Source organism: Cervus canadensis, chromosome 4, assembly GCF_019320065.1.
Source record: "Cervus canadensis isolate Bull #8, Minnesota chromosome 4, ASM1932006v1, whole genome shotgun sequence".
NCBI lineage: Eukaryota > Metazoa > Chordata > Mammalia > Artiodactyla > Cervidae > Cervus > Cervus canadensis.
The window spans coordinates 15,612,114-15,635,142 of record NC_057389.1 but is presented as its reverse complement, the minus strand read 5'-3'; the positions used below and the strand labels follow the sequence as shown (position 1 = coordinate 15,635,142).

The window sequence follows — 23,029 nt, the reverse complement described above, 5'->3', positions numbered from 1 at the left end:
AGACTTTTGGATAGCAGCCATCCTGACTGGCGTGTAATGGTACCTCATTGTGGTTTTGATTTGCATTTCTCTGATAATGAGTGATGTTGAGCATCTTTTCATGTGTTTGTTATCCATCTGTATGTCTTCTTTGGAGAAATGTCTGTTTAGTTCTTTGGCCCATTTTTTGATTGGGTCATTTATTTTTCTGGAATTGAGCTTCAGGAGTTGCTTGTATATTTTTGAGATTAATCCTTTGTCTGTTTCTTCATTTGCTATTATTTTCTCCCAATCTGAGGGCTGTCTTTTCACCTTATCAGTAATCATTTATAAACACTATTTTTAATGGTTGTCCTAATTAAGTTCTACAGAATAATACTCTTAGCATTTCTCTCATCTTGGACAATTAAGACAAATACGAATTTTTAGTTATTTTAACACCATGATGAACATATTTATAAGGTTTTTTCTATATTTTTGGATAGTTTCCTGATATATATTTTAAGATGTACAAATTCTACATTTGGGTATAGAAATTTTATGTCTCCTGTTACACAATTTCACTTTGCCTTGCAAAAATATAATTTTTTTCAGGGCAATTTGGCAATGTGTATCAAGATTCTCACAAATATTCCTAACTTTTGATACATTATTTTTAGAGAATAATCAGGTATATGAGATGATTTTGTATAAAATTTTATCACTATATTATCACCATTATCCAAAAAGTTGGCCACAACCTAAATATCTAAAAATGAAGAAGTAGTTAAACAGAATTCAGTTCAGTTCAGTCGCTCAGTCGTGTCTGACTCTGCGACCTCATGAACTGCAGCACGCCAGGCCTCCCTGTCCATCACCAACTCCCGGAGTTTACACAAACCCGTGTCCATTGAGTCGGTGATGCCATCCAACCATCTCATCCTCTGTCATCCCCTTCTCCTCCTGCCCTCAATCTTTCCCAGCATCAGGGTCTTTTCAAATGAGTCAGCTCTTCGCATCAGGTGGCCAAAGTATTGGAGTTTCAGCATCAACATCAGTCCTTCCAATGAACACCCAGGACTGATCTCCTTTAGGATGGACTGGTTGGATCTCCTTGCAGTCCAAGGGACTCTCAAGAGTCTTCTCCAACACCGCAGTTCAAAAGCATCAAATCTTTGGTGTTCAGCTTTCTTTATAGTCCAACTCTCACATCCACACATGACCACTGGAAAAACCATAGCCTTGACTAGACGAAACTTTGTTGGCAAAGTAATGTCTCTGCTTTTTAATATACTGTCTAGGTTGGTCATAACTTTCCTTCCAAGGAGTAAGCGTCTTTTAATTTAAATAGAATTACAGTTAGCCAATTATTAAAAGCCTATTTTTTAAAAAATATGTGATAACAGGTAAAATATCACAATATAGCATGTCATTAAGACTAAATGGAGAAGTCAGCATATAAAATTATACATATAATATGATCTTCAGTACACAAACACACACACATACACACACACATGCATGTATATGTTCATAGATAAAAGGCTAAAAGCCCATTGAAATGTATAATGATTATTTCAATAATAATTTCAGATAAGGTGACTATGAGTTCTGCTTGGCTGCCCAGCTCCTCTGCTTTCCTCTATAATTGCACTCACTATGCTTCATCTTAAATGCCTATGCCTATGGACTTGTTATACATGGCCTTTTAGAATATCAGAGAACATTTTTTATGTTTTACTTGTTGCTATATGTCTAGAAAAAAACTTAGAAATCACCCAATAAATGTTTGAACACTTATGTGACTGACAGAGTAAATGAGTGACTGAATGACTGAATGAATTCAGCAGAAAGCTTGAAGTATCTAAAAGACAAGGTGACTGGCAAGGGGCGGAAGAGATGCCATAAATAATGGGGGGCCAGAAAAGGGTGAAGATATATAGAGGCTTCAAAGATAAGCAGCTTGGCAAGATAGAAAGAGCACAGACTTCAGTCAGCCACATGGCCGTATGACTTTCAGAAAGTTCCTCAACTTGTCCCTAGATAATGGGATACTATGCTCATTTAGTTGTTATGAGCATTAACTGAACTATAAGTATAGAAATTCACATACACCATGCCCTGCACATGGTAGGCATTCAGCACGTGTTTTCTCATCCCCTAAGGTTCCAGTTTGGTCTATTTATTTTTATGCCTACGAAAAGCTGACCACAAATTTCTAGGGGAAAAAAAAAAGTGCCCTTGACAAAATTATTTTCACTTTAACTTTTAAAAAGATAGCCAAGCTAGAAGAAGGGCAAAGGGAAGATCCCCAAATCCTTAAAGGTTAGGCATCCTAGCCGTAAGAGGAGGTGAGTGTGTAGCACATGCTGAGGGAATGGGCCCCAAAGGAAAGTTTTGCACAGAACAGAATCTCATATATTTTAACTGTGGGACATAAAGTTATTCCCAGAATAAGGAAAAACTTCCCTTGTGAATTTCATTACCCTCTCTACTGATGAGACCAACACATACAATATTAAATTCTGTCCTAGAGCCATTTGGCTAAATGTGTGGACGTCTAGGGCCAAAAATACATTCATTGATTTGGGGATTAGAATCTATTTATATGCTTTTCAAACAGATATTTCTGTTCACCTTGAAGCTCTGATGCTGGCGTGAGGCTGGCTGGGTGGGAACACTGGTCTCACCACAGACAGAAACAGGCTCCTGGAGGTCATTAGAGCAGCAGCCCCTGTGTCTGGAGAGCTGACGCCCTCAGGATGTGGAACTCAGGTTTTTGAGAACAGGCTGCTGAATGCGGGAGGCGCACTCACCTGGCCGCGCAAGAAGCATCCTTTCAGCAGAAGAGATTTTTATAGAGAAATGAGGGGATGAAGTCAGGCGACTAGAGCAGCGAGAATAAATATTCCCGTGTCCAGTCTCCCAGAGTTTCTGTAAACCAGCTTAAGAATGAGCACGAGCTTGGCTTGCCTCCACAGAAATTCAGGGTCCCTGGATCTGGTAGCCACTCCAACTATTATTGTCCGAATGATTAGCTCACCTACCCTTTGTCATTATCAGCCACAATAGTTTTTTTTTTTAGTCACTGTGTTTTGCTTGTCCTAGACTCTGTCTGCACATATGAAAACATGTGGCAGACTCTATACAAAGATGAATTCAAGTCTCCAGGGTGTATTTTTTTTCCCCTTGGCATTTTATTCCATTGCAAATTACTGAAGTTGCTATATTTTAATGTGCTGCACTTAATTTGGTGAGTCAACTGACTTGGCTGACTTTAGCCAAAGCCAGGTAAAGTTTGTGGCAGTTGGAGGCAGGAAAGACAGCGGAGGGAGGTGGGAATTCACCTTAGCAGCTGGACTGCAAGTAGGTATCTGGGGAGAAGCTGTTTGTTCAGAGGTGGGGGAGACAGAAGTGGTAACAGGGAACCAGGGAAGGGACAACGAGAGCCTTGCTGAGAGGTGGGAGGAGGAGTCGCAAGGTATAAACACCAGATAGATAGGCTTGACTGGAAATTGCCTGGCACCTGAGGGGAGACTTCTGGTAAGGTGCGGTTCAGGCTTGGAGGAGGCGCAGATGGTAATTAGGACCCGAGGAAGTTGTTTTGAAAGGAGAAAGCTCCTCCAGCACCACTGCAGTGGAGGAAAATCCAGGTAGACACAGAGTCTAGGATATTGATGGATGGACAGGCAGACTGGCAGGCAGCTCTGCTGAGAGTTTACAGGAATATAGCAGCAATTCTAGAAATACCAAAGAGGGTCCCCAACCAAAAGTAGGTTCCTTGTAGGTTTTGCAGGAATGGATGCCACCTTTGGAAATTACATTCTTTGAGTTGTTCAGTGTGTGGTCCTTGGATTTCTAATCAAAACAAGCTTCTCTGAAACCTGTGAGGGTGTGAACTCCTCAGTTCTCCACAGGAGACTCCACAGACTCCACAGGAGTCTACAGTTTAAGAGGCTCTCCAGGCAAATTTTAGACCCACTGATGTTTGAAATGCCTGGACTTAGGCATTGTCCCTTCTTGGATATGAAGGCCATGCTGAATTGATTAGACCCTTTCTAAGAGAGAAACTGGCTGAAAGTCAGACAGGAAGAGGACAGGACAAGAAATGTTCGGTGATGAAGAGAGACAGACCTTTCCTCTCTCCAAGTGTCAATAGGGACCTAGATGGTAAGAGCCCCTGGAGGTATCCGTGGGGCTACTGGAGGGGCAGGGGGGGTGGGGGGAGGCAAGAGAGGAGTCTGACTCTGCAGTTGCTGCTCAGACCTTAGGGACCTCCCGTCTGTGCATTTTGCAAAGTTCAGGTGAGATGCCAGCTCCTCTACAACTCACACCACATTCATCTGCTGTCACCTGTATTTCTGAACTCCTGGGCAGAATTTTGTCCACACGTGTTCATGGACTTCGTTTATTCATTTATTTAACATATACTTATTGAGCACTTACCATGGACCAGATACTGTTCTAGACATCGTGGCAGAGCAGTGAACAAAAAAGATAAAATTTTCTGCCCCCCTGGAGCTAAGAATCTAGCAGAGGAAACAATTAGTAAGAAAAGTAAGTGCAAATTAGATAGATACATGCTGAAGAGGAAAATATAGCAGAAAACGGGAAGAGTGTGTATGTAAGAGGAAACGATAAGTTTTAGAGAGTCAGGGAAGGCCTCTTTGGAAAAGTGATATTTGAATTAAGACCAGCAAAAAAGCAAGGGAGTGAGCAGAGATCCTCAGGTCCACGTGAGATGGCCCCAGGAAGGAGGGCCAGAGGGCAGTTAGGACAACAGGTGAGAGGTGACCTAAAAGGAACAGGACGTCAGGAGGCTATTTCCAATGACCACTGGCTGCTGTGGCCCAGCGTTGGTTGAGGGCAGTTCAGCAGAGGACACAGCATTCTGCAGACACCCTGAGTCGGGAAGGTCACTGGCCCATAGACACTCCTGTGTGAGTTAGAATCAGGTATTTTTCTCAGGACCTTTCCCTGACTTTCACTTGTGAAAAATCTGGACTAGTATACTTACCTTATTAGAAGAAGATCTTTTCTTGACGTCTGCCTGAAAAATCGTCAGGCAACAGATTGAAAATTTTGCTATGCCTAACAAACATGAAAATCTACATCGGTATTGGTGAATTTTGGGGGTCTCCAAAATCACTGCAGATGGTGATTGCAGCCATGAAATTAAGACGCTTACTCCTTGGAAGGAAAGTTATGACCAAGATAGACAGCATATTAAAAAGCAGAGACATTACTTTGTCAACAAAGGTTTGTCTAGTCAAGGCTATGGTTTTTCCAGTAGTCAGGTATGGATGTGAGAGTTGGACCATAAAGAAAGCTGAGCACCAAAAAATTGACGCTTTTGAACTGTGGTGTTGGAGAAGACTCTTGAGAGTCCCTTGGACTGCAAGGAGATCCAACCAGTCCATCCGAAAGATCAGTCCTGGGTGTTCATGGGAAGGACTGATGCTGAAGCTGCAACTCCAATACTTTGGCCACCTGATGCAAAGAGCTGACTCATTTGAAAAGACCCTGATGCTGGGAAAGATTGAAGGCAGGAGGAGAAGGGGACAACAGAGGATGAGATGGTTGGATGGCATCACCGACACAATGGACATGAGTTTGAGTAAGCTCTGGGAGTTGGTGATGGACAGGCAGGCCTGGCGTGCTACGGTCCATGGGGTCACAAAGAGTTGGACACGACTGAGAGACTGAACTGAACTGAATTGTGTGAATGGCACCCCTAGGGTTGTGAAGTATGCAACAGCACACAGCAGTTCTGTCTTCATTGACCACCATCTCAAGATTATTCCTTTATGCCTCCATTTAAAGTAATAATCAGAGCTTCCCTGGTGGCTCAAGTGGCAAAGAGGCCGCCTGCCAATGCAGGGGACATGGGTTCAATCACTGATCCAGGAAGATCCCACATGCCCTGGAGCAACTAAGCCTGTGGGCCACCATTACTGAGTCCATGTGGTGCAATGACTGAAGGCCATGTCCCCAGAGCCAGGGCAACGTAAAGGAAGCCACTGCAATGAGAAGCCCATGAACCTCAGTGAGAGAGTAGCCCCAGCCTGCTGCAGCTACAGAAAAGCCCACACAGCAATGAAGATCCAGGATGGCCAAAAATAAGTGAGTAAATAAAGTCATATTTAAAATTTTGTCTTCTGTATGCTTCTCTGATAGCTCAGTTGCTAAAGAAGCTGCCTGCAATGCAGGAGACCCCGGTTTGATTCCTGGGTCAGGAAGGCCCCCTGGAGAAGGGATAGGCTACCCACTCCAGTATTCTTGGGCTTCCCTTGTGGCTCAGACAGTAAAGACTGCCTGCAATGTGGGAGACCTGGGTTCAGTCCCTGGGTTGGGAGATCCCCTGGAGAAGGGAAAGGCTACCCACTCCAGTATTCTTGGGCTTCCCTTGTGGCTCAGACAGTAAAGACTGCCTGCAATGTGGGAGACCTGGGTTCAGTCCCTGGGTTGGGAGATCCCCTGGAGAAGGGAAAGGCTACCCACTCCACTATTCTGGCCTGGAGAATTCCATGGACTGTATAGTCCATGGGGTCGCAAAGAGTCAGACACAACTGAGCGACTTTCACTTATGCATATTAAAAAATAATACCAGAACATAATGTCATTTTTAAGTTTTTAAGGTGGAAATTGAACATCATTGGCTTCTTTGCTTCAGGCTATACTCTTGGTAGCCCTAGATAAGGAGGCATTTTTGAAGATCATTGACTTCTGAGAGGGATTTTCCTACACATTTGGGCAGGCAGGAATTCAATGGTACATATATTTTACATGCACTGTTCTATGAAAAGACAAGCAGCCATTTAGAGAACAGACAAGTTAGACTCTCATTTCATTTGGGGCCCATTTTTTTCTAGCAAATCCTATGGATTTGCTGAATTTAAAGAGAGAAGGAATTGTAAGAAGTTGTTAAACAAGGTCAAATCCAGTCTTCCTCTCACACAGAGTCTCATTTCTTGGATAATTGCCACCTTGTGAAATAATCACTAATAATAGCTGCCTTTTAGTGGCGCCCCAGCCTGGCACTCAGCTGAGTGCTTGAGGTGTATCATTGCACTGAATCCTCTCAACCACCTTGTGAAATCAATATTATTAGCTCCCCTTACAGATGAGAAGACTAAGGCCTGAAGAGGGGAGGGAATTTTGCGCAAAGTAAATAGCCAGTAGATTGAGAAGTCAGGGGTCTAACTAACACGGTAACCACCTGCTCTGTCACTGGTGTGTCAGTTTCACCTGGCACTCTCTAAAAATGATGATGAGCGGCCTCACCGCCACTTTAGACTGCTTGCAGACCATGAAATATTACATCTCTAAGCTTTAAGGACTTAGCACTAGAAGGTACACTAGTGAAGCCAAAATCATGCATGTTTTTATCTATGGGATCAGAATTTGTCACTTAGTATTCTGAACGTCACGCATGCCCACAGAGCAAGGCAAACCAGCACCATCGTGTGAAAAGTGACTCAGCCAGTGACATCATTTCTGTATATGAGGGCCAGGCAGTATTAGCAAAATATGTGAATTCTAATTTTAAAAGTCAGGAAAATATCTCAGAGCTAAAACAATCCACATCTTTTTGAAACAAGCCAAACAACCAACCAAAGCCTGTCTACCCACCCAGCTGTCACTTCAGTGTTCTTTGTAATGCTCCACCTATAGCCTGGAGGAGTTCAGTTCAGTCAGCAGTAAGTCAGTCGTGTCTGACTCTTTGCGACCCCATGGACTGCAGCACGCCAGGCTTCCCTGTCCATCACCAATTCCCAGAGCTTACTCAAACTCATGTCCATCGAGTTGGTGATGCAATCCAACCATCTCATCCTCTACTGACCCCTTCTCCTCCTTCCCTCAATCTTTCCTAGCATCAGGGTCTTTTCAAATGAGTCAGTTCTTCCCATCAGGTGGCCAAAGTATTGGAGTCTCAGCTTCAGCATCAGTCCTTCCAATGAATATTCAGGACTGATTTCCTTTAGGATGGACTGGTTGGATCTCCCTGCAGTCCAAGGGACTCTGAAGAGTCTTCTCCAACACCACAGTTCAAAAGCATAAATTCTTTAGTGCTCAGCTTTCTTTATAGTCCAACTCTCACATCTATACATGACCACTAGAAAAACCATAGCTTTGACTAGATGGACCTTTGTTGGCAAAGTAATGGTATCTGCTTTTTAATATACTTTCTAAGGTGGTCATGACTTTTCTTCCAAGGAGCAAGCATCTTTTAATTTCATGGCTGCAGTCACCATCTGCAGTGATTTTGGAGCCCAAGAAGAGTTAGCTGCCTTAATTAGCATACTTGGAGAAAGATTCAGGAGTATGGCAGCATCTCATTTTTTTGTTTAATCTGATGGAAACTGGTCTCTTCTCAAACTGTGAAGGGGAAATAAGCAGAAGGGTGTGAAATATCAGTCTAAAAATAACCATTTCCCACCCATTGAGACAAAGAGGTGGGGAGGACCTAGAGATTTTTACTACAGTGAGCACTAAGGAAAACACTTGAAGCCCCTAAACCTGGGACCTAAAGTGAGGACCCCAACCCTATTGACATCACAGTCCTTCCTGTAGTCACAATGCTGCTGGGCCATCCCAGGAAGATGCCCCAGAAACATGAAGATTTTGGTCAGGATGCAATCAAAATTCCTTAGTACTTTGGCTTTTAGAGAGAGAAAATAAAAACCTCTGTTCCCTTTCCAAGAAAATAAAGTCAGGAAATCAAGCGTCATGAGTTCAGGTATTTATCTCATGGGTTACTCAAGGACTCTTCATGTCTCATTCTTGGCTAGCTTCCTTATATTTCTTACTACATACAAACAAGGTAATAAATCCCAAAGTAGATACTCAGAAGGCTTCGGCACAATGGGGTGAGGAATCATTGCCTATTATCAGTTTGACCTAGATGAGTACCTCTTAACAGTTTCCTAACTGTCTCATGGCAGTATCCGAGTGATAAACTATTCTCTAGGTGTGATGCGGACCTGGGGGAGAATCGGGGAGGGAGGAAGGAAGGAAAGATGTGTGAAATAAATTGGAAGCCTCCCCCTAAATTTCACTGTATGTTCAGAAACTGCCCTCAATTAAAAAATAAACAATTGCCACCACTGCAAAAACTTCATGTGCTGTAGTTCCTGATCTGATTCAGCATTCTGGTTGCCTAGAGATGGATGTAAACAAAAGTGCCTCCCCGACTGCTGCTGCCAAGGAACAGCCAGAAGAACCTGATGGCCCCCTTCCTGGCTCAGCCAGTGAGCAAGAAAAGAAAGCAAGTACTCTTAGATATTCATATTAAAAATAGGATATTTTGTTCAGCTTCTTTAAAGCTTAATGTTGCTTAGAGAGATCTCAGGAGTCCGGGAAGAGTTGCTTTCCTTTTCACTCTCTCACCTTTCCTGTTTGTTCTGCTTTGAAAAAAAATGACTGAGGCCAGCACAAGCTGCAAAGAAAAATGATCTCAATTTGTCAGTTCATTCATTGGACTGACTTTTAATATGGGGAGCTAGAAATTTGATCATTATTTATTTTTGTGAAGATTTAAAAGGAACTCAAAGTGTGGTTGTTATCTCTAACAAAAAAGAAAATAACTAAATAAAATTTTTATTGTTATGTACTTGTCATATCTTCCCCATTAATTAAAAAAAACACACACTCAAATAAGCAGCATTTTCAGACTTTGCTTTGTAATTCTGACTAGCAGATACAGCCTCTTGTGATGGGAAGAGGACTGGAAAGCTAGCACAATGTCAAGCAATGACTTTTGGTATCTACTGGCTGTACCACACATTGGCTGCATGACTCAGACAATTACTTAAAAACTCTCTGCCTCCTCTTATGTGAAATGGGCTGATTAGGCCTATCCTAAGATGTGGAGCTTGAATGAGCCTTTAAGGCAAAGGCAGGTAGGAAGGACTCACCCTGACCATTATCATCACCTATATGATGTTGAGAAAGTTCCTTGCTTCTCTGATCCTCAGATTTCTCACCTATTAAAATAAACATCTTAAATGCTTTCTCTAATAAAGAAGGATTTCAGTTACTTAAGGTAACTATTGTTATCCGTAAGTTAATGATTCTCACTTTACAGAGCTGTTTCAAGAATGAAATTACATCATATTATGTGAACATATTTTATAGTCCATTCAGTTGTAAAGCATTATTACTAAACAAATGAAAACTAATACTTCTAAATGTCCCATGATAATCACAAAGTTGCTTATGAGGCAATTTTGATATAATTATGCTTAGTTTGTGGAAAGAGCTAACTCCTATATTCAGTTTAATTCAGTGGGATAGCTGACTCCTCTATTCAATCGGCAAAAATATAAAAATTTAGTCTTAAATACCTAAAAAAGTGCACAAAGAGTAAATAAGTTATGCCACAGTGTTAACAACTTTTGCTCTAGAATTGTGCTTTTTCTGTATCTTTTACTTTTTCTATATTTTTCCAAATTTCCCTGAATTGTCAGGTTTAACGTTCATTACTTTCAAAGTATGTGACTTGTAGGTATGCTTTTAAGAGAGTGATGTTTATTGTCTTCCAAAGTAAAACTTAAAAATGAGCAAAATAAAACTGATTTAAAAAATAAATAGATAAAACAGATACGTATCCAATTGCTTTACTTCAAAAGAAGAAAGGAAGACAATAGCCCCATTAGTCATTGTCCTTGGACAGTGTGCATCACACTCTTTCTTTCCACAAGTACTCACGAAAGACTAGGAGGTGCCAAACATAAAAGGCCAGGGACCAGCCCACAAACAACCTCCCACAGGCTGGGGTGCAGCCGTGGGGAGGTGAGGAGGAAAGAGCTGGCATTAAGTAGGTGAGGAGCCCATGACACAGCATTGTTGCAGCAGAACCCAGGGTGAAAACACAACCAGGGCAGAAGACCAACCCCGTTCTCTAGGGAGCTGGGATGGTTTCCATACCACAGACATCTGTGTGCTCAGGGTATTAGTATAATAAATCCATTCTCTAGCGAAGACCTGGCTTTGGAGCACCAGACTCATGGCAAACTCCACTCAACATTGGGCAGAGCGGGTCTGAAGCACAATTAAATGGCTCACTGGCTCCATCTTCACAGCCTCAAGCTTTTTCTGGTTCCTTCCACTGAGTGGGCAGGCCAGGAGAGCCTGTTGTCAGGTGGTGTTCTATATTAGCCTCCTTGAAAACAAACTTACTTTTCTTTCTTTTTTTTAAGTTTTATTGGAGGAGAGAGGTTTCCAAATAAGTTTCTTTAGCCCTAAATTAAGAAGTATGATGTGGTCGTTCTTAAAGCCTTTGCAAAAGGAATGATTTCTGTCATGGGTTTTAACATACTCTGCCCACCGTTCAGTGATAGGCTATTAAAATGAAGGTAATATGGGTCCTTTTTTCTTTTAATTTAAAAAAATAAAAGAGCATTAGTATTAAAACACTTAACATAAGCAAAATAGTGAGTACATCTGGTAACCTCTTTCCTCCTAGAAATGCTACAAAATTAAATGAATTTTCATGCAAATACTAGAACTTTCTAGTATCATTTTATTGAATTAGTAGTGTCCATACAGCCAATTATGTTTAACATTAGAAGTTATGTACATATCTGTGCTCTATACTTTTATTTCTCATTGACTATAAGACTCTGACAAACAGATTTCTTAGAAAACAAAATTATTTGAATAGACAAGTTTTCTAGATTTTGGCTTTGCCTTTTAAAATTAGCTGATTCCCATTGGAATTCACCAGGTCAGGAATAATTCACTCTATGAAGACATCTTTAGTAACTCAGCCAGTAATTGTCTGCTATTTCATTAAAATACCATCTAAGAATAATCTATGGCTTTGACTTTTCCAGAAAGTTTTTCTTGACTATGGTACCAAATATATGAAATACAACTGTCCAGAAATTTCCCAGAACTTGATTTGGGCTTTAGCCTCTAGCGGTACAAATGGGGCATGTGCAAGATTAACTGAGCTAATGATCTGTGACCTATAGCATTGATTTTGTTTTAAATTAAAACATCATAAGATGGATAAGATTTCCCTGTAAAGTAGCTGACAATACATTTTAAACCCATGACCTTTGTTTCAGGTAAGATTTTCTCCGGCCAAAATGTCAACCAAGAATTCTACAGATCTAGTTGAATATGTTGACAAGTAAGTCTAAATTACAACAGTTTTAACTATCATTTACATTAGAAATTAAAGGGCCTGAATGAGATCTTTGAGTTTATCTAAACTAGTTCTCTGCTTTCAGAAGGACCGCATTAAACCATGTCAGGAAAGCGAACCTCCCTTATTCCTCTCTGATTGACAAAACGTGCCAATTTTACTGCTTCCTCTTTAAATAGCCCCTACAGTTTCATATAGATTTATAAATAAAATAACACAACACAGGCAATGAAAGACACATGACAAGATAAGATATACTTAACTGTGACTTTCAAAATAAATCAAATGAATATGTTAACATTTCCAGATAAAAACTCAGAAATTTTGAAATATATTGAATCAATCATCAGAGCGTTTTTGTTTCTCCTATTTACAGTACCACACCTGAATCTCATCCAGGGAAGGTCTACAGAGAGGGGCACCTCTGGGGACTTGGAAATATACAATTAATACATGCACATTGTCCAAAAGATCTTAGTGTGGACAAGTTGGGATCACAGGACAATACATATTAGTTTGAGTTTCCATTTGAGTATGTCACAGAGGGATGTGATCTGATGTCTCCATTAAAGTTTCAGGACACTTGGGATTTAGTGTCAGGCCTTCCAATAATTTTCTGCATGACCTCATGCTTAGTCCCCTGTGTCTCTGGGCTTGTTCTCTCATTTGTCAAATAAAGACGTTGAGCTAGAAACTCTAACACCCACTCACTGTACCTTTATTGTTTTTTCCATTTATTTTTATTAGTTGGAGGCTAATTACTTTAAAATAATTCTGATCCAAAAATATACATGATGACCACAGGAGGGAAAAAATGATTGAACAAATTAAATGATTCCACACGAAAAGTAAAAATACTGGATTTTCATTTTTAAATTACTTTTAACCATGAAGCCAATAAAACCTTAAAAATCACTAATATTACAGTGGCTTCACAGGTGCCACAGTAGTAAAGAACCCACCTGCCAATGCAGGAGATGCAAGAGACATGGGTTCAGTTCTTGGATAGGGAAGATCCCCTGGAGGAGGAAATGGCAACCCACTCCAGTATCCTTGCCTGGAAAAGTCCATGGACAGAGGAGCCTGGTAGGCTACTGTCCATGGGGTTGCAAAGAGTTGGACATGACTGAGTACGCATGCATGCCACAAATATTCTAGAATGTTCACCATTAAGAATTTCCCTGTTTCTTAGTCAACTGAATTTAACGCATTCCAAGTAGATCAAGCATAGTATTTCAGCCCTTCTTTTCATGCTACCCCTAATTTGTATTTGTTTATGGGATAATGAGGCTATAATTTAGAGAAAATGAGACCAAAGAAGAGGAAAGGGTGTTTTTTTAATGTTTAAAAATAAGACATGTAGATAGATGGCAATTTTTCTTCGTTAAGGACAATGAAGGTGGCATGTACAAAAATAATGATCATATTGGATATATTAGCTATCCTTTCCATCCAAGGAGAACACAGAGACCTATTCCCATCTGACTCTCCACATGACAAATAGAAAACAGAAATTATTCTTCTGTCAAACTCCAATGTGAACCCAAGTGCATTTCATTAGCTCAGACTGGTGACTTACATCATAGAAGATGAGAGAAAATCCCTGGAAGATGGCAAGAAACTTAAAAAGAAATCCAAAGAAGTTTTTGCCATTTCCTGGATTCCAGAGAAAGCAAAATTGAAACAAAGGGAAAGATGGATTCAATAATTCAAAGCCAAAGCATGATGACCTCAAGATTCACTTCTACCTTGATCTCCCCCACATCCCTTCTCTTGCTGCCTAAGTCATATACCTAAGAGCCTTCTATGTGCCACCTGAGATGGCTGGTTTTCTTTCGGTCTCTCTCCTCTAATCTCCCAGCACAGACTGCAAACTCTCTAAAGGCAGGGACTCTCTGGCCTTAATACTTCTCGAGACACCTACAACAGCCTATCATGATGTATTGAATTTCGATTCCTACAGAACTATAGTTGACAGAAGTAATGGAGAATAATGGCGGAGCAATTGAATCTTTAGGGCTCTGCTTAGAGCAGCAGCTTTCTGATTAACTGGAAAAGCAAAATGGCATTTGGGCATTTCAATCATCAGTGGGATGTTTTGAATGGACATAACGAATCCAACAAAATAAACATGATAATTTTTAAAATAACTTCCTCCTTCAAGTGATAGTATGCATTGAGTGGTAACAAATGTATTGATATGCAAGCGGAGTACTCACACAAGTACAAAACTCATTAAACAGTCTGAATATATGTCACATATTCTCAGAGGTTATGCCTTATAAATCTATGTGGGCATATTTATAGGTAATACTAAAAACAAATAATAAAAACAACTGAGAAGAGTAAAAAAAATCCAGCAAAAAGAGGGATAAATGCCTATTCTACGAACAAAGTTTGGCTACAGATAAGCACATTAAAAAGGCAGGCAGACCGAGCATGTACACGGCTCTTCTCAACCTCCGGCAGTTGGAGCAACACCCACACGCGATTAGTGCTTGCTAACTGTTAGGTCGTATTAATAATCCATGTAGCAGGGGGAGGCGGAATGCTTGCAATCATTTCTAGGACAATTATGGTGACATTATATTAAAGGCAGTAAATAATTCTGATTTCCCCATGTGTTTACAGATTCACAACGAACAGACATCCACTGATTTCATGATAGTGCAGTCAGTGCTCATTTAAGTTTAATTAAGCAGAAAAGCACCAGCACCTTTTTTCTTTTTCTTCTGCTGGAAGAAGGAGCATTGCTTGGTGGCTAGGCACCAACTCTTGAATCTGCCAGTAATCAGCTATGTGACCTGAAGAAAATGAAAATGTCTTTTCTCCAGGCAGTCTCTGCCTCCTCCATAAAATGGGGTGGAGTTTTAAGTGCCTGAGTCCCAAGGGCTGTCTCAGTTCTAGGCAAGATCCAGAATTCATTTCTAGAATGCAGATTAGGGTCACCACTATTTGCTATTTCTCAACTCTGCCCACAAGTTACACTCATAAGCACTCTTTCATGTAATGAAGTAAGCGGTTAAGATTTAAGAGCATACATTATTCCCCCACAGGATTTCATTTGGAGTAGAAAACAAATCCTGGTCATAAATTACTTTTTCATTTTCTTCAATATCTCACCACAAAATCAAATTACTCTTAAGTTCTCTTCTATCCCTTAGGTTCCTGGTCTTCCGAAACTGGTTATAGCCATATGTTCACCTAGCAGATATATACTGATTATATACTACATGCCAGGCATGATGCTAGGCCCTTGAAACAGTCTTCAGAGAACAAAACAAAGACCCTGCCCTCATGGAATATTTGTTCTAAGAAGAAGAACAGATTCACATTGTTAGGTCATCTGGCCAGGGTAGGCCTCATGAGAAGTTAGCATTTGAGCAAAAACCAGGAGATGAGGGAGTGGGCCACATGGACATACAGGGGAAAGCAAATTTGCTAAGGCTGGAACATTCCTGCGGTGTGTCAGAAACAGCACAGGGCAGAGAGGACTGGAATAAAAAGGAGGGGGGTATAACCCTGAACTGTGATGCTCTCTGGGCCAAAGAAATCAAGTTGTTTTGTACTGAGGAGTACTGGGCTATAGCCAATATGTATCTCAGAGATGCTCTCAGGAGTACATTTGGGGATGATGGAGGTCTGAGTGAAGGCCAAAGAATGGTATTTAAAATTTGGGTACATAAAACTCTTAGTGAGCCAAATGGGCAAAACAATAAATGATTAATGAGCTCTACTTGTAAGTAGAATAGGGCATTCAGGGCCTAGAAAATAGTCCTGTTCAATGCTTCTTCCTAGCACCATGGCAGACATTGTATTATACCATGATGCATTTCTCTCGTTGCCACACAAAGACAGATATTTCACGTTAGGATACACAAGAAAGGAAGACAAAACACTGTTGGCTGAGTGTTTCATGGGATAGGTCATGTTAGGTTGGAGATCTCTTGGGTTTTATTTGGCAGTATCATATTCATCTTTGAGGGCAACTAGCTCTCAGATGAGAAAGCTCAGAATAGTCTGCATAGCTTGTGAAACAAGAAGATACACAGGGCACTCTGGGTTGTGAGCAGGTTGTTTATTACCTGGCAGATCCCCTCCCACCCTGCACAGGTCTCTGGCCCCACTGACCATATGCAGTGTTAATGTTTCCGGCTCTTAAGTGAAGTCGCTCAGTCGTGTCCAGCTCTTTGTGACCCCATGGACTGTAGCCTACCAGGCTCCTCCATCCATGGAATTTTCCAGGCAAGAATACTGGAGTGGGTTGCTATTTCCTTCTCCAGGGTATCTTCCTGACCCAGGGATCGAACCTGGGTCTTCCTCATTGTGGGCAGACAGACGCTTTACCATCTGAGCCACCAGAGTAAGCTTCCAGCTCTCACCCTGTGTTAATCATCTCACTGAATCTTCACAGTAACTCCAAGAGGTGGACAGCGTTGCTGTTTTAAAGATGAAGTCACTGGGGTTCAGAGGAGTCAAGTACTTGCCCATGGTCACACAATGCAATTACAGACCAAGATTCCAACACAGAAATCTGTGTCTCTATGATCTCAAAGCCTATTTCCCTAACCACTTGGCTATCCACACCCTCTGCTGGCTATCTTTTCAACACACACACACACACACACACACACACACACACACACACCCTGGGATATCTTAGAATCCTGGGACATCTTTGCCTCCAGTCCATCCCTTGCAGCGTGGAAGATGTGAACGCAGCCACACCTGATCTTCCTCCATGGTGTCCATCCATGGGGTTTCAGCAGCCTGGATTCACATCTTAGCTGAGCCTGGGAGGCACTGCTGTCAGCCACAGCGCAGTCTTTTATCCTCTCTCTGGCATCATCTCCCTGAGTGCTCCCACCCCCGTGATGGGCAAGACTCCGGCTATGGGTGGACACAGCCACAGGAAACGGGCATTACCCTCAACACCCCCATGTCAATCAGGGCAGAACTGCCCACACGAAGCTCACTCCCTCCACCCCAGGAGGCTCCCTGAATTCTCACCACACACAAGAGCTAGTGTGAGAACTGAGCTGAGGTCAGACAAAGGCCAGTCTCAGTTCTCTAGAGCAGACAGCATGCCCCTCCAACCCCTGGACCACAGAGAGCATCCTTGGGGCTCCAAGGAGAGATGTGAGCCAAGCACAGGAAAGATAACTGGGGTGGAAAATTACATAACGTTGGAAGCAAGCTAAATATATATACACACATGTATATATGCAGAGACTATAATTATACATATGCAAGCTATATATAACATCATAGAGAAACATCTTGACTATATACTTATATATGAAGAATATACATGTGTAAATATGTATGCCAGTTAAATATATATATAGCTTTATATCTACAAATACATATATTTATCTTGAGTATATATGTGTATATTTATATTTCAGAGGAATAAATATATCTTATCTCTGAGAATAACTCATGGATTTATATAAATATATATATTTGTATATATAAATTATATATATATATATAAATATAACAGGGAGAAGTACAAATTGGTCTAAATAAAGCTGCTGTGATGTCGGTAAAAGAGTCAAAGGGGCAGGCTAATATTTCTTGGCTGGATTACTGATAACCTCCCAAGCTTTAGTTAGTTTCCACCTAAACTGAGAAAAATTTTACTTATACCAAGGACTGGTTGTAGGGATGAGATGAATGGATGTTTGTGAAAGTGCTCTGTTGACTATAAGCATTATGGAGAAATCAAACCGTGTGATAATAAATTCCTTACATTTCTCTTGGGCTAGAAACTCCCCTCAAATAATTTAGCATTTGTATCGGATTCCTAGGGCTGCGGCAATATAGTACCACAAACAGCAGATATTTTGCCTCACAATTTTGGGAGTTAGAAGCCTGAAATCAAGGCATCTGCAGGTTGATTCCTTCTAAGGGCTCTGGGGAGACTGTTCTGAGAGAGATTCATCTCTCTCGGCTTCTGGTGACAGCCAGCAATCCCTGGTGTCCCTTGATTCACAGATGCATGGCTCCAATCTCTGCCTCCGTCTTCACACGGTCTCCTCCTGGTGTCTCTGCCTTCACATGGCTGTCTTCTTATAAAGACATCAGTCAAACTGCATTAGGCACCCACCAACCCCAGTGAGTGTGACTAATCACATCAGCCATGACCTTCAAGGTCACGTTCTGTGGTGCTAGTGGTTAGGACATCAACATATCTTTTCCCATAACACCATCTAATCATTAATAATAAGCATAATAAGAATACACATGTGTGACCCTTGTAGACATTACAAAGCACTTTAGATACATTAGGGTTTCCCTCATAGCTCAGTTGGTAAAGAATCCGCCTGCAATGCAGGAGACTCCGGTTCGATCCCTGAAGATCAAACCAGGAAGATGCCCTGGAGAAGGGATAGGCTACCCACTCCAGTATTCTTGGGCTTCCCTGTGGCTCAGCTGGTAAAGAATTCGCCTGCAATGCGGGAGACCTGGATTTGAGCCCTGGGTTGGGAAGATCCCCTGCAGAAGGGAAAGGCTACCCACTCTAGTATTCTGGCCTGGAGAATTCCATGGACTACACAGTCCATGGGGTCACAAAGAGTCGGACACGACTGAGCGACTTTCACTTTAGATACATTAGGTAAATTGGTCAACTTCAGCCAACTCAGGAGGGCAGGAGTCATCTCCATAGGACAGATAAAGGGGTTCTCTTCTGGACCACTTATTAGGGGTGAAGGATACTAAGTGGAAGAGGCAGAACTTGAACCCCCAGTCTTCCCACTTCACATAGAGTCTTATTTCCCCTGGGGACTCACATAAATAGCACACAAATCCCAACAGCAGCGAGGTAATGTGGGTCAGGGTCTCAAGAGCACTACAGGACGCTGTAAGTACTCCCGGTAACATTGAAACAACTCGCTGCTGCAGTCCACGTGTTTCCCTCGGTCACCCAGATGTCCACCAAGCCCCCATCCACACAGAGACTCAGGAGCACCTGCCTGCCTGAATGTCTCCTCCAGAAAGCCAATCACAACAGGCACATTACAAAGTCTGTAATTTTACTGAAAATGTTACTGAACACGAGGTGTTTGCCTCATACTATGTATCTCGAATCTGGGAAAAGTCCACAGCCAGTCTCTTTCTCCAGCCTCTTCTCAGAGGCATCACTGTTTGGAGTCCTTTCCTTCTGTGGTTCCTCCATGCAGGCCAGTGTTGACCCAACCCCACTGGGCTACTTCTTCCTGTTACGGATGATTTAAAATTGAAATTGCCTCCCTCACTCACCTCCAGCTTTTAGCCCTGTGTGTAAAACTCAGCAAAGGAGGCTTCCACCTGGCAGGGCAATGGTTAGGAACAAGCAACCAGGAAATGATAGAAAATACATTCTCAATCCCATCGCTCCATGCACATACTCACAGATTATTTTTGTGACGCAGCAAAGTCTTCTCTGAAATGCCACTTTATTTCACTATTGTTTGCCAGACTCTATGCACTGAGAATGTAACTAGTCATAGAATAAATTTCACAGAAATGAAAATTCTCTTTAGCTGTGCTCCTTTGTGTTCTAGAAAGGAGTTTCAATTTTCCAATTTCTGTCTCTTGAATGTTACAGGTTGCTGAAATGGTTTTCCAAATCTCCTAAGTAAATTTAGTGCTCTAGTCACAAGAACAGAACAGGCAGAGACATGAAAGTCACTATGTACCAATGCATCTGCCAGCAACAGCACAGCTGGTGTAAGTCACACTGAACCGTAGAGAAATAGAACTCAGCATTTGCGGAAAATCTGTTCAGACTCAGTTGTCAGCTACATAATCAATGATTTATCTAAAGTCCAAATATCCCTCTGAAAAGGCCCCCTAGGAATATTTCCTCCTGTGGTTAGTAACTCCATCTGTGCTAGTCTGGAATATTCAGTTCTATCTTTCCTTTCACAGTTAAATTTAGATACACAAGTTTCACTGATATGATATACTAATAAAGCAGTGCATTTTTCAAATTCAGGGTAACCACATCTTGTTACTAGTGAAGAGCCTCAGTTTTTAAACTTTCAGATGATCTGATGTTCTGAACAACAGTGTTACCAGGAATCTCTCTTAGAAGACAGAATGTTCATGTGTTGGATGTTACTCCAGTCATTGGTTTATGAAAGTCATTTGGAAAGCAATACTCTTTCCTTATGGCAGAAAAATAGGAAATATATATTTAAGCTCTCTGTATCTGATAGGAATCACACAACTAGAGCTAAACAGAGCATCATTTGGTGCTTCAAATTGCCATTTCCTTTTCCAGGGGATCTTCCCGACCCAGGGATCGAACCCAGGTCTCCCACATTGCAGGCAGACACTTTACCATCTGAGCCACCAGGGAAGCCCATTAAACATTATTAACAAACAATAATAATAATAATAATACTCCAATATATATCTCACTCTATCTCATAGTATGAGATTTACTATATCTCAGGCATGAAAACAAATTTCAAAAAGGAACATTCTCCACTAATAGGTTTTAAAAATAAATATTAAGAATTAAAAGAAAATAACTACAGTCCATCATTTATATGCCACTTAAAGCTCCATGGCTGCAGGCACGCACATTCACATAGCATTGGGGCTGCCCCGCAAGGCTCCCCTCCATGCTCCAAAGAGCAACAATATTGAGGCCAGGGCAGCTATAAGCATTGGTCTCACCGCCCCCCACCACCGGGCCCGTCTTAAATAAATCAGCAATGCTCAGCCATTAGAAAATATTAGAATATATTCATCTAAGTGTTTATTTAAAATACAAATTCTTTTTAAAGTTTTTAAGCTATAGTGGCTTCATTTTTTATTTTTATTTTTAGCTGTGCCTTGAGGCACATGGGATCTTAGTTCCCTGACCAGGGATTAAACCTAAATCCCCTGCTATGGAAGCATGGAGTCTTAACCACTGGACCACCAGGGAAGTCCCTAAAATACATATTCTTGTTCTTCCCCTCACCCTCAAAATTATGACTTAATAGGTCTATAGTGGTGCCAAAGAATCTTTATATTAGCACCTTCCTTTCCTTACCCACCCATGTAAAAAGTTTCTTTGCAAGAAATACTGAATCAGACTAAGTTCCTTGAGGAACAGAACCTTTGTATATTATACATGGACCAGAGTAGACATTTACTAATATTGACTGATGTATTTCTATTTCAACTGACATTTTTATTGGTAAGTTACTAGATATAGATACAGTAGTTTCAGCTACACATTAAAACTCCAACCAAAATGGCTTATATGTAAGGACATTGATTAGTTCACATTAAAAATCTAGAATTTGGTTAATTTGTAGGCTTAAAAACATCATCAAGCATCCAAGTGTTTTCAGTCCTTCTTCCCAGCTATCCTTTTTCCCCTCATGATCGATCATAAGATGGCTTCAGCAGTTCCAGGCATCACACACAGACATGACAACAACCAGCAAAGAAAAGGGAAGTTTCTTCCTGAGTACCTCTTTTTAAGGGCTTCCCTAGGGCTCAGTTGGTAAAGAATCTGCCTGTAATGCAGGAGACCTGAGTTTGATCCCGGGGCCAGGAAGATCCCCAGGAGACGGAAATGGCAACCCACTCCAGTACTCTTGCCTGAAGAATTCCAAGGACAGAGGAACCTGGTGGGCTACAGTCCATGGGATCACAAACAGTAGGACACAATCTTTTATGATAATCTCCTCTTAATAGCAAGCAACCTTACTCAGAAACCCCACGGTAGGTTTCCCCTTGCATCTCATTGGCCAGTATTGCTTCACATGCTCCTCCCTAAACCAACTGCATCTCAGCTCAGAATAATGGGGGCACCAAGATTAGCTTGTGCCCCCACCCCCGATCCACCCTGAAGGACCTGGGAGACAGGAGGGTGAACCAAATCAGGCAGAAGCAGGGATGGCTATTAGGAAGGTAACCCACAGTGTCAGCCATACTGAGAACATCTAAGAGAAAACAAATTCTAAACATTGATGGGAATGCAGCATGATTTACAAAGGTCTATATAGAAACCCCATGGACTATACTGTCCAGGGAATTCTCCAGGCCAAAACACAGGAGTGGGTAGCCTTTCCCTTCTCCAGGGATCGAACCCAGGTCTCCCGCATTGCAGGCGGATTCTTTACCAGCTGAGCCACCAGGGAAGCCCAGAATAGAAGAACGGGGATGGAATACTCTTTCACTGGCAAATCCAGGCTGCAGGTTGTCAGGAGAACAGAAAGAAGCACCAGCTCAAGGACTAGATCTGCAGCCCACCACTAGGCTATGTATCACCATCTGCAGGGCCTGACATCCCCTCTCCTCTGCCTGTGACTCTTCAGTCCCAGCCAGGGTAGGACTGTCAGCTCGGCGGGGGTTTAGAGGAATGGGTTTTCTATGTACGAGGTTCCATCTGGTAATTTTCCAGAAAAACATTTTTGAGCCAAATGAGTGTTAGATGGAATCTGACTGATGAAACCCTTAGCTAAGTTGTCTCTGCTCCTCAGATGTGCAGGTGATAGGAGAGATGAATCTCACCCAGACCGACGCTAAATATTTCATACAGCTCAGGAAAGGAAACTGTTCACCTTGAGGCTCTAACAACTTGCAGCTTTGTGGAACCATTTTTTTTTCCTCCAATTTTCTAACAACAGGGCCTTAAGGAAACAGTTCAGCTAGACAGACCAGTCAGTCAACAAATAGTTATTGGCAGGCACTCTTCTCAGCGTTGGGGACACTGTGGAGAACAAGTCAGACAAAGTGCCTGCCTTCAGGGAACTGTCAGTGTCCTGATGGAGGGCAGAAAATACATACAAACAAGTGAATTAGATGATGTCAAGGTAATGACAGATGTTATGAAGAAGATGAAATATGGGCTATTATGATAGAAAGTGACTGAGCCAGAGGTTTGCCTGAGGAGGGGATGCTGAAGCTAATGCCTAAAGAATG

The 23,029-nt window shown here is 41.7% G+C and overlaps 1 protein-coding gene across 1 annotated transcript in view; it reads left to right on the top strand.

Annotated features, from left to right (window-relative positions):
• The first annotated feature begins 12,038 nt into the window (after nucleotides 1–12,038).
• The window catches only part of FAM81B (family with sequence similarity 81 member B), a 54,675-nt gene continuing 43,684 nt past the window's right edge, over nucleotides 12,039–23,029 (top strand). Inside the window, exon 1 of the mRNA XM_043464639.1 lies at nucleotides 12,039–12,097. Coding sequence (XP_043320574.1) covers nucleotides 12,054–12,097 — 44 coding nt within the window. The 5' untranslated portion in view covers nucleotides 12,039–12,053. The remainder of the gene's footprint in view (nucleotides 12,098–23,029) is intronic.